This window comes from Oncorhynchus gorbuscha, linkage group LG24 (genome assembly GCF_021184085.1).
Source record: "Oncorhynchus gorbuscha isolate QuinsamMale2020 ecotype Even-year linkage group LG24, OgorEven_v1.0, whole genome shotgun sequence".
NCBI classification, from domain to species: Eukaryota; Metazoa; Chordata; class Actinopteri; order Salmoniformes; family Salmonidae; genus Oncorhynchus; species Oncorhynchus gorbuscha.
The window spans coordinates 28,708,020-28,720,937 of record NC_060196.1 but is presented as its reverse complement, the minus strand read 5'-3'; the positions used below and the strand labels follow the sequence as shown (position 1 = coordinate 28,720,937).

Below are 12,918 nucleotides of genomic sequence, written 5' to 3'. Positions count from 1 at the left end.
CCATGAGCTGCTTTAGAGAAAACCTCATTATAATACTATAGCAATTGATTTAAGAGTTTTTAATTAGAGTTTTGTTTGGGTGCTCTAAGTTACTATTCTTCGTCTCGGGTGTAACGGCACCCGTGCCAATATATCCTCCAAAACACTGTCTTCTCAGGCCTTATCACTTAATTATACACTGAGTGTACAAAACATTAGGAATGCCTTCCTAATATTGAGTTTACACACCCTTTTGCCCTCAGAACAGTCTCAACTGGTTGGGACATTGACTCAATGTGTTGAAAACGTTCCAAAGAGCAGGTTTCTTGATGCTTTGTATACTCAGTGTATTACTCTTTAAATACACAATATAAGTATACAGTGCATTCGGAAACTATTCAGACCCCTTGAATTTTTCCACATTTTGTTACGTTGCAGTCTAATTCTAAAATGGATTAAATAAATGTTTTCCCTCATCAATCTACACACAATACCGCATAATGACAAAGCAAAAACATGGTGTGGTATAAAGGTTTAGCAGTGTATATTAACCCCACTGCTAACATTATGCTTAACCCTAACCCTAAATTAAGACCAAAAAGAACATTTTTGTTTTTTAAGAATTTTTACAATATAGCCAATTCTGACTTTGTGGCTTTGGTAACTAGTGACAACCATTGAGGGATGAGCTCCGTGTATGAGTGATGCGATCTGACGCAAGTCAATGGGGTAACAATAAAACACGTGTGTGTGTGTGTGTGTGTGTGTGTGTGTGTGTGTGTGTGTGTGTGTGTGTGTGTGTGTGTGTGTGTGTGTGTGTGTGTGTGTGTGTGTGTGTGTGTGTGTGTGTGTGTGTGTGTGTGTGTGTGTGTGTGTGTGTGTGTGTGTGTGTGTGTGTGTGTGACAGAACGAAATGTGAAATATAGCCTATGTTGATTCCAGTATCTGCCACAAAGCATTACAGTAAGGTACTGTGTGCCTCTACATATGAACTACTGTTTATACGTAGCGCTTTCCTCACGTGAAACCTGCCACAAAGCATTACAGTAAGGTACTGTGTGCCTCTACATATGAACTACTGTTTATACGTAGCGCTTTCCTCACGTGAAACCTGCCACAAAGCATTACAGTAAGGTACTGTGTGCCTCTACATATGAACTACTGTTTATACGTAGCGCTTTCCTCACGTGAAACCTGCCACAATGCATTATGTGTACAATATGTTCATGTGTGTTTCTGTACATATAAACAAAATGTGTCTATTCCAGCATACCTGCCACGAAGCAGACCCTCCACATGCCAGAGTGCAGGGCCATCCTGACCTCCATGCTCTGGTTCTGCTGCAGAACCACGCCCTCCTCCATCAGCAGCCAATAGTCTGTGGACACAGCCACGCCCACCAGGAGCAGGCCGCAAGCCCCAAACACAGAGGACAGGAGCGTGAGTGCCCGCGTGCTGAACATGCTCGTCTGAGGGAGAGAGGAGAGAGGATAAGAAAGAAGAGAGAGGGAGGTGAGAGGACAGGTGAGGTTCGGGGTCGAGTCGATTTCAGTGCAGCTAATTCGGCAGATGAATGGGAAAGCCTGGTTGAAATGGAGATGGCCTCTCCCCTGGTGGGTTTTCTCATCAGAATAACTGAACAGAGACCAATTTACAGTAGAGGAACCACTTGGTTAGTTTTATCACTTGGTTAGTTTTAGAGGAAGAGAAAGCTTCTCCACGTGACTGAATGATCCCTTTTATGACATTGCTTCACGTTTCATTGAAGATAATTAGCCAAAGAACAGTTTTCTGTCTTCAACTCATCTTAAAAGAGAAACAGACAGAGGAAAGTGGAGGATTATCTGCCAGTGTCTTTGGATACATAGCGGTGACTACTGGTACATATCCTGTACATACTAACCTGGTTAAACCAAGCTGAATGTTGCAGTCAGTCTGGTTTAACTACCCCCCTGGGCACACACGGGTTGAATCGACGTTGTTTCCACACCATTCCGACGAAATGACGTTGAACCAACACGGAATAGACGTCGAGTTGACGTCTGTGTGCAGCGGGTAGGCTATAGGTAGCATAAGCAGTGGTAAAAATGCAACACAGGACCGCACAGCCCGCTATGCCAGTGAATGGGAACGACCGCACCGCCACAGAGCAGCGTGCTGCAAATTACAGGTGAGGCTCCTCCACTGATGACAGTGTGGCTTTACCCACTCAAACCGTTTCACTGGCGAGAAGAAAGAAAAAGAGAAAACCTGCACGAGGAAAAGTGGAGAGGAGGAGAGCAACTGTGGTGCCCGAAAAAACCAATGACCTCATCACCGATTTGAGATGCACTGCACATTCACGAGTGTCACAATGGATTTTTCTCACTCATGATGACTCACCAGTTACAAATATTTGATATGGTAAGAAGCAGCCACCCCCCCCCCATCCTGTCTCCCTCGCGTGAATAGAGTCTACCCAGACCTTCAGAAATCCGTTGAATAAACATTGTCAACTCAAGAGGACAGTGACCAAGGGTAAAAGGAGGACTGTGTACGTGTCAAGATTCCCTCACAAGATTCCCTCAAGGCGACCGATGATGGTGGTAAGGAGGTGAAACCGTTAGCATCTGTTGTGCTCGGGAGTTGTGTATTTGTGTCTGCAAGGTCAAACAGAATGTGAAGATGAGGCACGCCATCGAATTTGGATGGGAGCTGAGAAGAGGCTTCTTTATAAACAGTGTTGACTGTGAGTGCTAGACACGGCAGCCAGAGAGAGGGAAAACACCATTCTCAAACAGATACTATGACAATTTGCAGTAAAATGTCCTTCACACTACTGAGCAACCGAACCAAGCCAAACCAACCTACAGTGCATAATGACGGAACAAAAACAGGTTTTTATACATTTTAAGGACATTAATGACAAATTCAAAACTGAAATATCACATTTACATAAGTATTCAGACCTTTTACCCAATACTTTGTTGAAGTACCTTTGGCAGCGATTACAGCCTCAAGTCTTCCTGGGTATGACGCTACAAGCTTGGCACACTTGTATTTGGGGAGTTTCTTCCATTCTACTTTGCAGATCCTCTCAAGCTCTGTCAGGTTGGATGGGGAGCGTCACTGCACATCTATTTTCAGGTCTCTCCAGAGATGTTCGATCAGGTTCAAGTCTGTGCTCTAGCTGGGCCACTCAAGGACATTCAGAGATTTGTTTTCCAAAGCCACTCCTGCGTTGTCTTGGCTGTGTGCTTAGGGTCATTGTTACTGTTGGAAGGTGAACCTTCACCCCAATCTAAGGTCCTGGGTGCTCTGGAGCAGGTTTTCATCAATGATCTCTCTGTACTTTGCTCTGTTCATCTTTCCCTTGATCCTGACAAGTCTCCCCAGTCCCTGCCGCTGAAAAAAATCCCCACAGCATGATGCTGCTACCAGTATGCTTCATCTTAGGGATGCTGCCAGGTTTCCTCCAGACGGGCGGCCAGCTCTTTGGCCGGGCGGCCAGCTCTAGGAAGAGTCTTGGGGATTCCAAACTTCTTCCATTTAAGAAATGTTTTGGTACCCTTCCCCAGATCAGTGCCTCAACACAATCCTATCTCTGTGTTTTACAGACAATTCCTTCAACATCAAGGCTTGATTTTTGCTCTGACATACATTGTCAACTGTGGGACCTTATATAGACAGGTGTGTGCCTTTCCAAATCATGTCCTATCAATTGAATTTACCACAGGTGGACTCCAATCAAGTTGTTGAAACATCTCAAGGATGATCAATGGAAACAGGATGCACCGGAGCTCAATTTCGAGTCTCATAGCAAAGGGTCTGAATAGTTATGTAAATAAGGTTTTTCTGTTTTTTATTTTCAATAAATTTGCAAAAAAAATCTAAGAACTGGTTTTCACTTTGTCATTATGGGGTATTGTGTGTAGATTTATGAGGAAAACATTAATTTAAGATATTTTATAATATGGCTATAACGTAACAAAATGGGGAAAAAGACAAGGGGTCTGAATACTTATGGAATGCACAGTATACATAGTTGTTGGAACCGTTCTGAAAAGGGCAAGGTAAAAAATAAAATATCCAAGCCTGCAGTTTGGTTGGGGTCGGCATGATGTGTGGAAAGGGTAATAGATACCATCTGGCCTTACGAAGAGTAAGAGGCATGGATCGTGGACCGGGTCAATCCCTCATGGATCATTCATTTTGGGTTCTCACATTTTGAAGCGAGGAAAGAGACGAGAAAGAACAATTCCCTTGATTCTTCATTCCCTTGAAACACTCTGGACTTCAGTAACATGAAGATACCTATGTTTCTCTAAGATAGGGCATTGGGGTGGATGAGATTCCCTTTGTAGTTAAAGCCTACAGAATAAACCACAATTCCCATGCTGCACCCATTACAGCTAGGCAATTTGGACATTCATCTATATTGCAATGAATTGCCTGAATTGATGTGATAACGAGAAATAGAATGATAAGTTTATAACATGAATTTGCACCACAGTTTTTTTATGATCCTTTAAACTACTACTGCTAGTTTGATGGTTGGTCAAATCAATTGTCCCATTATAAATTACCAATATTAGCAAACTTATTTCTTGTCAAAACTTCACATTTCTCTAGTATAGGCTACTTATCATATTGATCAGCAAAAAGCCTGCGTAAAGTGATGGGTGCGGTCAGTGTCGATTATTTTTAGTCTATCGTCCCAGCTCTAGACTCCACCACTTTGTGTTGGGACTGGGAGAGCTTAGGTCTCTGGGAGCAAATGTACGGAATGCCACTTGAATGTGAATGGTGGCTTATGTTATAGCATGGATGGGGGAGGGAATCCATGAAGAGATAAATAAAAGGAGGGATCAGTAGAGGGAGAGTTTGGAGAGAGAGAGAGAGAAATAGAGAGGAGCTTCAAAGGAAAAATGTTTGAGGTCAGTGAGAGTGTGGATCTGTCCACTAGTATGGTGCTGAAATAACAGAATAATAGAACGCTTAAAACTAAGAGAGAGAGAGAGAGAGAGAGAGAGAGAGAGAGAGAGAGAGAGAGAGAGAGAGAGAGAGAGAGAGAGAGAGAGAGAGAGAGAGACTGGCTAAGGGGGAATATGTTTGAGGTCATGGTTAGAGTGTGGAGCTGTCCACGAGTGAGGTGCTGAAATACCAAAAAACTAGATAGCGTAAAACCAAGGACACTATTAGCCTATAGTCTCATGTATGGGTCCAAGCACACTACTGTACTGGGTCAGATTATTTTCTTTTTTTTAGCTTAAATAACAAACGTCACACTTCATTAATTAGATAGGTTTATTCATTAAGGTAGTAATGTTGGGTCATTAGCATACAGGTGTTAATAAGTATGTAATAATATTAATATTTTTGAATAATTGAGACCTTCCACCAGTGAGAAATGGAGTCTGGGAATAGGCACTTTACTTGAGGTATTGTGCCCTGCAGCAATGCAGCATATAGGGCTGTCATACGAATAGCATGACCCATTATCTTAACATGTCATTGATGGGACATTAGTGGCGAATCCAATGTCAGCCTGCATGACAACATTGGTGTTGAAAACGTCCCCACGTGTCATGACAAAATGATATAGCTTGACATGAACCGTCATAGCGTGTTATGACAGGTCTCGTAATTCTATTGAGTGTGTGATGACATGCGTGTAGGTACAGTCCAATGGGACTAGGCTTCTCTCAATGAAATGTGGCCGATACAGCGACTTTCAAGGACACACGGCAGTTTATAGAATCCAATAGGGAGAAATACTTGGAATACTACGGAGAGTCAGAGTGCTTCATTGTGCCGTTGTCTCCCTAGAGCAGCATTGGTATGATGGAAAGAAGAAGGGATGGATGGGTAAGGCAATTTGGAGCGATCGTGGGTCAAGTGGACAAAGACAACTGCTGAGTGGTACAGAAACTACAACTCCCAACACCCACTACTCACTCTTTCTGACCAGCCCCACAGTTGATATTCCCAGCTAAGCGGCCAATGAAGGCTCAGGAAGGGTGTCGTTTTCTGTTGAGGCGGCAATATGTTCCACTGTCAGCAGGCTCAGCCAACTGGCATGAAGAATGCAGTATTTAAAGCAGGGACAGGAAAGTAGGTCTGACATCAGCTTCTTGAGTGAGAAAAACCATGCACAGGAGAAAGCACATGAAAAACACAGTAATGTACAGAGTGCAGTACATTGTATGGATGTACAGAGTGCAGTACATTGTATGAATGTACAGAGTGCAGTACATTGTATGAATGTACAGAGTGTAGTACATTGTATGAATGTACAGAGTGCAGTACATTGTATGAATGTACAGAGTGTAGTACATTGTATGAATGTACAGAGTGTAATACATTATATGAATGTACAGAGTGCAGTACATTGTATGAATGTACAGAGTGTAGTACATTGTATGGATGTACAGAGTGCAGTACATTGTATGGATGTACAGAGTGTAGTACATTGTATGGATGTACAGAGTGTAGTACATTGTATGGATGTACAGAGTGTAGTACATCGTATGGATGTACAGAGTGCAGTACATTGTATGGATGTACAGAGTGCAGTACATTGTATGGATGTACAGAGTGCAGTACATTGTATGGATGTACAGAGTGCAGTACATTGTATGGATGTACAGAGTGCAGTACATTGTATGAATGTACAGAGTGTAGTACATTGTATGGATGTACAGAGTGCAGTAGATTGTATGGATGTACAGAGTGCAGTACATTGTATGAATGTACAGAGTGCAGTACATTGTATGAATGTACAGAGTGCAGTACATTGTATGGATGTACAGAGTGCAGTACATTGTATGGATGTACAGAGTGCAGTACATTGTAAGGATGTACAGAGTGCAGTACATTGTAAGGATGTACAGAGTGCAGTACATTGTATGGATGTACAGAGTGTAGTACATTGTATGAATGTACAGAGTGCAGTACATTGTATGGATGTACAGAGTGTAGTACATTGTAAGGATGTACAGAGTGCAGTACATTGTATGAATGTACAGAGTGCAGTACATTGTATGGATGTACAGAGTGCAGTACATTGTATGAATGTACAGAGTGCAGTACATTGTATGGATGTACAGAGTGCAGTACATTGTATGAATGTACAGAGTGCAGTACATTGTATGGATGTACAGAGTGCAGTACATTGTATGAATGTACAAAGTGCAGTACATTGTATGGATGTACAGAGTGCAGTACATTGTATGGATGTACAGAGTGAAGTACATTGTATGAATGTACAGAGTGCAGTACATTGTAAGGATGTACAGAGTGCAGTACATTGTATGAATGTACAGAGTGCAGTACATTGTATGAATGTACAGAGTGCAGTACATTGTATGAATGTACAAAGTGCAGTACATTGTATGGATGTACAGAGTGCAGTACATTGTATGGATGTACAGAGTGCAGTACATTGTATGAATGTACAGAGTGCAGTACATTGTAAGGATGTACAGAGTGCAGTACATTGTATGAATGTACAGAGTGCAGTACATTGTATGAATGTACAGAGTGCAGTACATTGTATGGATGTACAGAGTGCAGTACATTGGAATCCATGAATGATACAGAGATAACGAACATCAAATGTGCTCAATGAGGGAAGAAGATAAACTGTAGGGAGAGAGTGATGGAGAGAGGGGCGGGGAGGAGACATGTCTGGGGGGGGGGGGGACATGTCTAGTGAAAGACCTTGGCCCCCCAAAAATGTAGGAGCATCCAAGAGCTCTGACTGAACCTACACATGCCTGTACAAGCGCCAACCATTCTTACAGTTACGGGCATCAACCACCATTCACAAATACATCCAGGCTCTATAAACAGACATGTCTGTTTTCTTTAGCATTATATGCAGAGGCATTGAAAGCTATTAAAACTGACTGATGGAGACAGGGATAACCTATCTGAGCATTTAAATTGGACACCCAGAGCCACACCCCCCCTCTCTAGCTCTACTCCTCCTCTCCATCTCTTTCCTCCTGCCCCCCCCCCCCCCCCCAATCACACACACACACAATTTTAAACATGCACATGGACCCAGATACAGAACAACTAGGCTACTGCAGCACACATCATATACCATCACCTTCCCCCCAGGTTTCACCAAGTAACAGGCATTACTTTTAGTCTCCCATACCAACTACATACCAACATTGTCGTGATTCCCATTCCCTTCACACTTCCACACAGAGCTTCACCACACACTACAGTGCGCTGTTGCACTGCAGTGAACAACGCTCACCAGTGGCAAAAGCGACACGAAAATGATTCTAATCATCAAGAAATGTCACGGGAAGGAAATATTCACGAAGGTAACATTCTCAGAGCCTGCCACACGCACATCTTGCGGGGAGCGAGAGAGAGAGAGAGCGAGAGAGAGACCGAAGGCACTATATTATAGAATGGTTGACTTTTTTTCCCAGATTTTTCAAAACCAAATGTCAGTCGCATGCATTTCTTGTGTGTATTCAGCTAGACTAAATAGATGCCGCAAATGTTACAGACAGACTGACTGTAGCCCACAACACACTGACAGACGGACATCATCATGAAACGTGTGAAATGCTATAACCCAAAATGAAAACAATGATGATGTATGATGAGACATTTTTCAAGACGGTTTATGAAACGAATGGTCATTTGTATAGCGTAATGATGACATATAAGCAACAGGCACTACTCACTCTTTCCGACCGTCCAAATTAATGGTGCAGCCGTCGAAAGATCCGCGCGCTAGGGAGCTTTGACGGATTGTGCAATTTTCCTTTTGCACCCCCCCCCCCCTCTCTCTCCCGCTCTCTCTCTCTTTCTCTCCCTCTCTCTCTCTCTCTCTCTGACTCTTTCTCGTGCGTTTCCCCGTATCGCCCCCTTGCTCCTCTCTCTCTCTCTCTCTCTCTCTCTCTCTCTCTCTCTCTCTCTCTCTCTCTCTCTCTCTCTCTCTCTCTCTTTTGCAACCCTCCTTTCACTCACTCTCTATTTCAGCACTGCGGAGAATAGGTTGAATGGGCTACACCGAGGAACGCGCAGAAGAAGCATTGAAGCGCGGGGGAAAGCGCCACACAGATCGAGGGACAGAAAGACCGCGGAGAGTTGCGAGCGGAAGACGTGCTACTTTTGCAAGGAGACAGCCAAAATCCTACGACACAGAAGCAGGCAGGGACACGCAGTTGGGTTGGCTATCGCACTCACGCAAGCACGAGCCCGCACGCAACTAGCAACACGTACACACACATTGCATTCAACGTGGTATGGAGAGGGTAATGAGGACAGTGGTTATTCTACCAGTCTCGCGCAACAACACAAGTGCTAATTGGAAACATTGCATTGGTTCATCCAATTAATGTATCATTTGAATTGAAACAGAGAGCATTGAGTCATCTGTGGCATTGTGTGACAAAACTGCACATTTTAGAGTGGCCTTTTATTGTCCCCAGCACAAGGTGCACCTGTGTAATGATCATGCCATGCAGGTACTTCTACACCTGCATTGCTTGCTGTTTGGGGTTTTAGGCTGGGTTTCTGTACAGCACTTTGAGATAACAGCTGATCTAAGAATGTCTATATAAATAAATAAATACCTATAAAATCACATTCTTGGTATGCCACACCTGTCAGGTGGATGGATGATCTTGGCGAAGGAGAAATGCCAACATAACAGGGATTCAAACAAATGTGTGCATTAAATCTGAGAGAAACAAGCTTGTTGTTCTGGGCTCTTTTATTTCAGCTCATGAAACATGGAACAAACACTTTCCATGTTGCCTTTATATTTTTCTTCAGTGTATATTTGATGCATGCTTAAAATGGCAAGCGAGTGAGCTGCGCTAGCTTGCAGAGGGAGCTGAAGTTGTATAAGGGAAGGGGAGGAGGGATTGGCAGTAGTAGCTCAGTTCAGCCTGCTGCTCCACCACATGACGTACACCGCTCTGCTTCTATGCCTACAGCCAACTGCACAGCCGCACACACACACTGGGCATACCTGACTTCGTGGTCATCCAGATGTATAAATCGCCATGGTGTGTGTGTGTGTGTGTGTGTGTGTGTGTGTGTGTGTGTGTGTGTGTGTGTGTGTGTGTGTGTGTGTGTGTGTGTGTGTGTGTGTGTGTGTGTGTGTGTGTGTGTGTGTGTGTGTGTGTGTGTGTGTGTGTGTGTGTGTGTGTGTGTGTGTGTGTGTGTGTGTGTGTGTGTGTGTGTTCATGCTTGCATGCGCCCATTCATGCCAGAGTAGCCACAATAACCTTAACAGACTGATGGGAATGGCTGTGAGTCACAGAGGTGTGTGCTTAGCATTGGACTCTATCCCTTTCCAAGCCACACACAACCACACACAGGACCGACTGTACCGCCTGTCCTGCATAATAGACCGAAAGGTCACAAAGTAGAACAGAGATTATTTTATTGATGGGGGAAATTAGACCTTTCAACCCTACGGATGCTATCACCATAGCTGTCAATCATTGGTCCGATCTGATGCTCTTTGACATTTAGTCAAGTTTTCATTGAGTTGCATGAGTAGTTAGCCGTTAGCTATTTCCAGGTTCTCTGTGGCTTATATTTACGCAATGAGGCCAGGGGATGTGTGGTATATGGCCAATGTACCACGGTTAAGGGCTGTTCTTATTGGCCATATACCACAAACCCATGAGGTGCCTTATTGTTATTATAAACTGGTTACAAACGTAATTAGAACAGTAAGAATACATGTTTTGTCATACCTGTGGTATATGGTCTGATATACAGCTTTCAGCTTTCACAGCTTTCAGCCAATCAGCATTCTGGGCTCGAACCACCCAGTTTATAAAAATGGGTAACTCCCTGTTTGCTGTACTTGAGTATAACTGTTTACTGCTATGGCACCAATGCATTAGAACAAGGCGATTGGGAACTGCAGAACTTGCTTGGTCACAGAACTGTTTTGTGCTCTCATCCCAACTCCTAAGGTGACAATGACCAAAGGAGTTGGCAAAACAGCACAAACAGATCTTGGACCAGGCTAGTAGAATCATCAAGCACTTGGAGGGGAAAAAAAACAGAAAATCTGAGATGACAAAATAGGATTCAAAAACCAGAAAAAAACTCCATATGTTTCTGAAATATGTCAAAAAGAAGCCTTCATTTGAATACAGCCCCCTTGAGAGAGGGGCAAGTGGGCCTCATTGACCCAAACACCCCAAGCCAGCTCATAGAACACCAACAACACTAAGAGGACATATTCTTTTAATCGTTCATCATCCCTCCCTCTTCCTTCCCCTTTTGTATTTATTTTTGGTCCCCCCTCCCTCCTCCTTTCTCTATTTTTTTTCAGTCTATTTTTAGATGCATGCTGGGGAAATCCAACACATGAACAGTGATATAAATAGCATGCTGTACATTGACCGCCACACATGAAATAAAAGGTGACACAGTCACAGCCATGTTATCATATGTCATAGCAACGGATATAACTTGTCATAACCTGTCATAATAATGTCATAACACAGTCATGACCCATATGCTTGCACATATATTGTGTTATTTTATGGCTGGCGATGACACCTACATACGACTGTCAAAACCCACATTCATTAAATGTGTTTGTTTTTGTTCAATGCCAAGAAGTTTCCATGAGTTTGTTTCTTAAGCCCTTTTCTATTGTTGCAATGAATTCTTTACAGTCATGTTTTTTTTTTAAATCCGAAATAACTCGTAGAAAATACACTTTATGACACTGTCATTAAACATTATGACCATCCTGTGTCGCTTTACTTGGACTAAGAAAGTGCACTTTTTATGACACTGTCAAGAAGCATTATGATCCTCACAATCATTTAAGCCAGATAGGCCTATCACATACATGCCCTTATGTCAATCCTCAGTCACAAAGAGGGTGTCTTGTCCTGCTCCTAAAATATGCTCCTGCATTCATCCCAATCATTGGGGGTAGGTGCACATCTGACATCAATGTTTGTGCAATTACAATGATCATTTAATATGGTCATTTTCAGAAAATGTTACAATAACAAAAACATACTGGTGACAAGTAGGCTATGGTGTAATGGAACGTTTTGCCTTGTGTGGGTGTCATAACCAGCCATAGGATAACTACCATGGTAGGTTTAATGGGTTTTGACACTCTTACGTAGGTGTCATAACCAGCCATAGGATAACTACCATGGTAGGTTTAATGGGTTTTGACACTCTTACGTAGGTGTCATAACCAGCCATAGGATAAATACCATGGTAGGTTTTATGGGTTTTGACACTCTTATGTAGGTGTCATAACCAGCCATAGAGTAACACAAGATATGTCACAACAGGTCTAAAAATGTGTGTCATGACAGTGTTATGACCATGACAAGTTATGTCAAGTTATGTCAGCTGTTATGACATATTATGACATGGTTTCCAAATTGGCATGTAAGGAACAGAGACACCTGCTTAGAATTCCAGGTCAATGTTGATGCTTGAACCTAATGCCAATGAATATGTCCAGTGTGGCATGATAAATAAAACAAAGCTAGAACAGGAATGTTACACTATAATTCTGCCTACCTTGATGTATATGAAGACGTGTGATCCGTGTGTTTGTTTTGGGGGGCTGCGTCCTGTTGGAAATTCCCACTCTCCTTATAAAGATGGTCTTGAATACTTCCATTATCTTGTTGCTGTGACAACCATGACTTCAAAGAAATTCTGTCAGAAGAAAAAGGTGGGGTGGGAGAGGGAGCGAGGGGGAGAGGGAGAGAGGGAGAGAAAAAAAATGTGTTCAGCAAAAAAAAAATAGCAGAGGGGGTTTGACAGTGAGCTGTGAGTTCGTGATGGGGAGGGAGGTGAAGAGGAGAGTGAAGCTGTTGAGGTGCGGTCTACGGAGAGAAAGGGGGAGGGAGGTGAAGAGGAGAGTGAAGCTGTTGAGGTGCGGTCTACGGAGAGAAAGGGGGAGGGAGGTGAAGA

General features: G+C 43.1%; 1 protein-coding gene across 2 annotated transcripts in view; it reads right to left on the bottom strand.

The window, feature by feature from the left end:
* The window catches only part of LOC124012091 (voltage-dependent calcium channel gamma-7 subunit-like), a 32,434-nt gene extending 23,630 nt beyond the window's left edge, over positions 1 to 8,804 (bottom strand). The window contains exons 1-3 of one of the 2 annotated variants that reach the window (XM_046325492.1): positions 8,673 to 8,804; positions 5,917 to 6,091; positions 1,253 to 1,448 (exon numbers count right to left, since the gene is read on the bottom strand). In XM_046325492.1, coding sequence (XP_046181448.1) covers positions 1,253 to 1,442 — 190 coding nt within the window. In that variant the 5' untranslated portion in view covers positions 1,443 to 1,448; positions 5,917 to 6,091; positions 8,673 to 8,804. The remainder of the gene's footprint in view (positions 1 to 1,252; positions 1,449 to 5,916; positions 6,092 to 8,672) is intronic. The other variant, XM_046325493.1, reaches the window with a different exon arrangement.
* Positions 8,805 to 12,918: the final 4,114 nt, after the last annotated feature.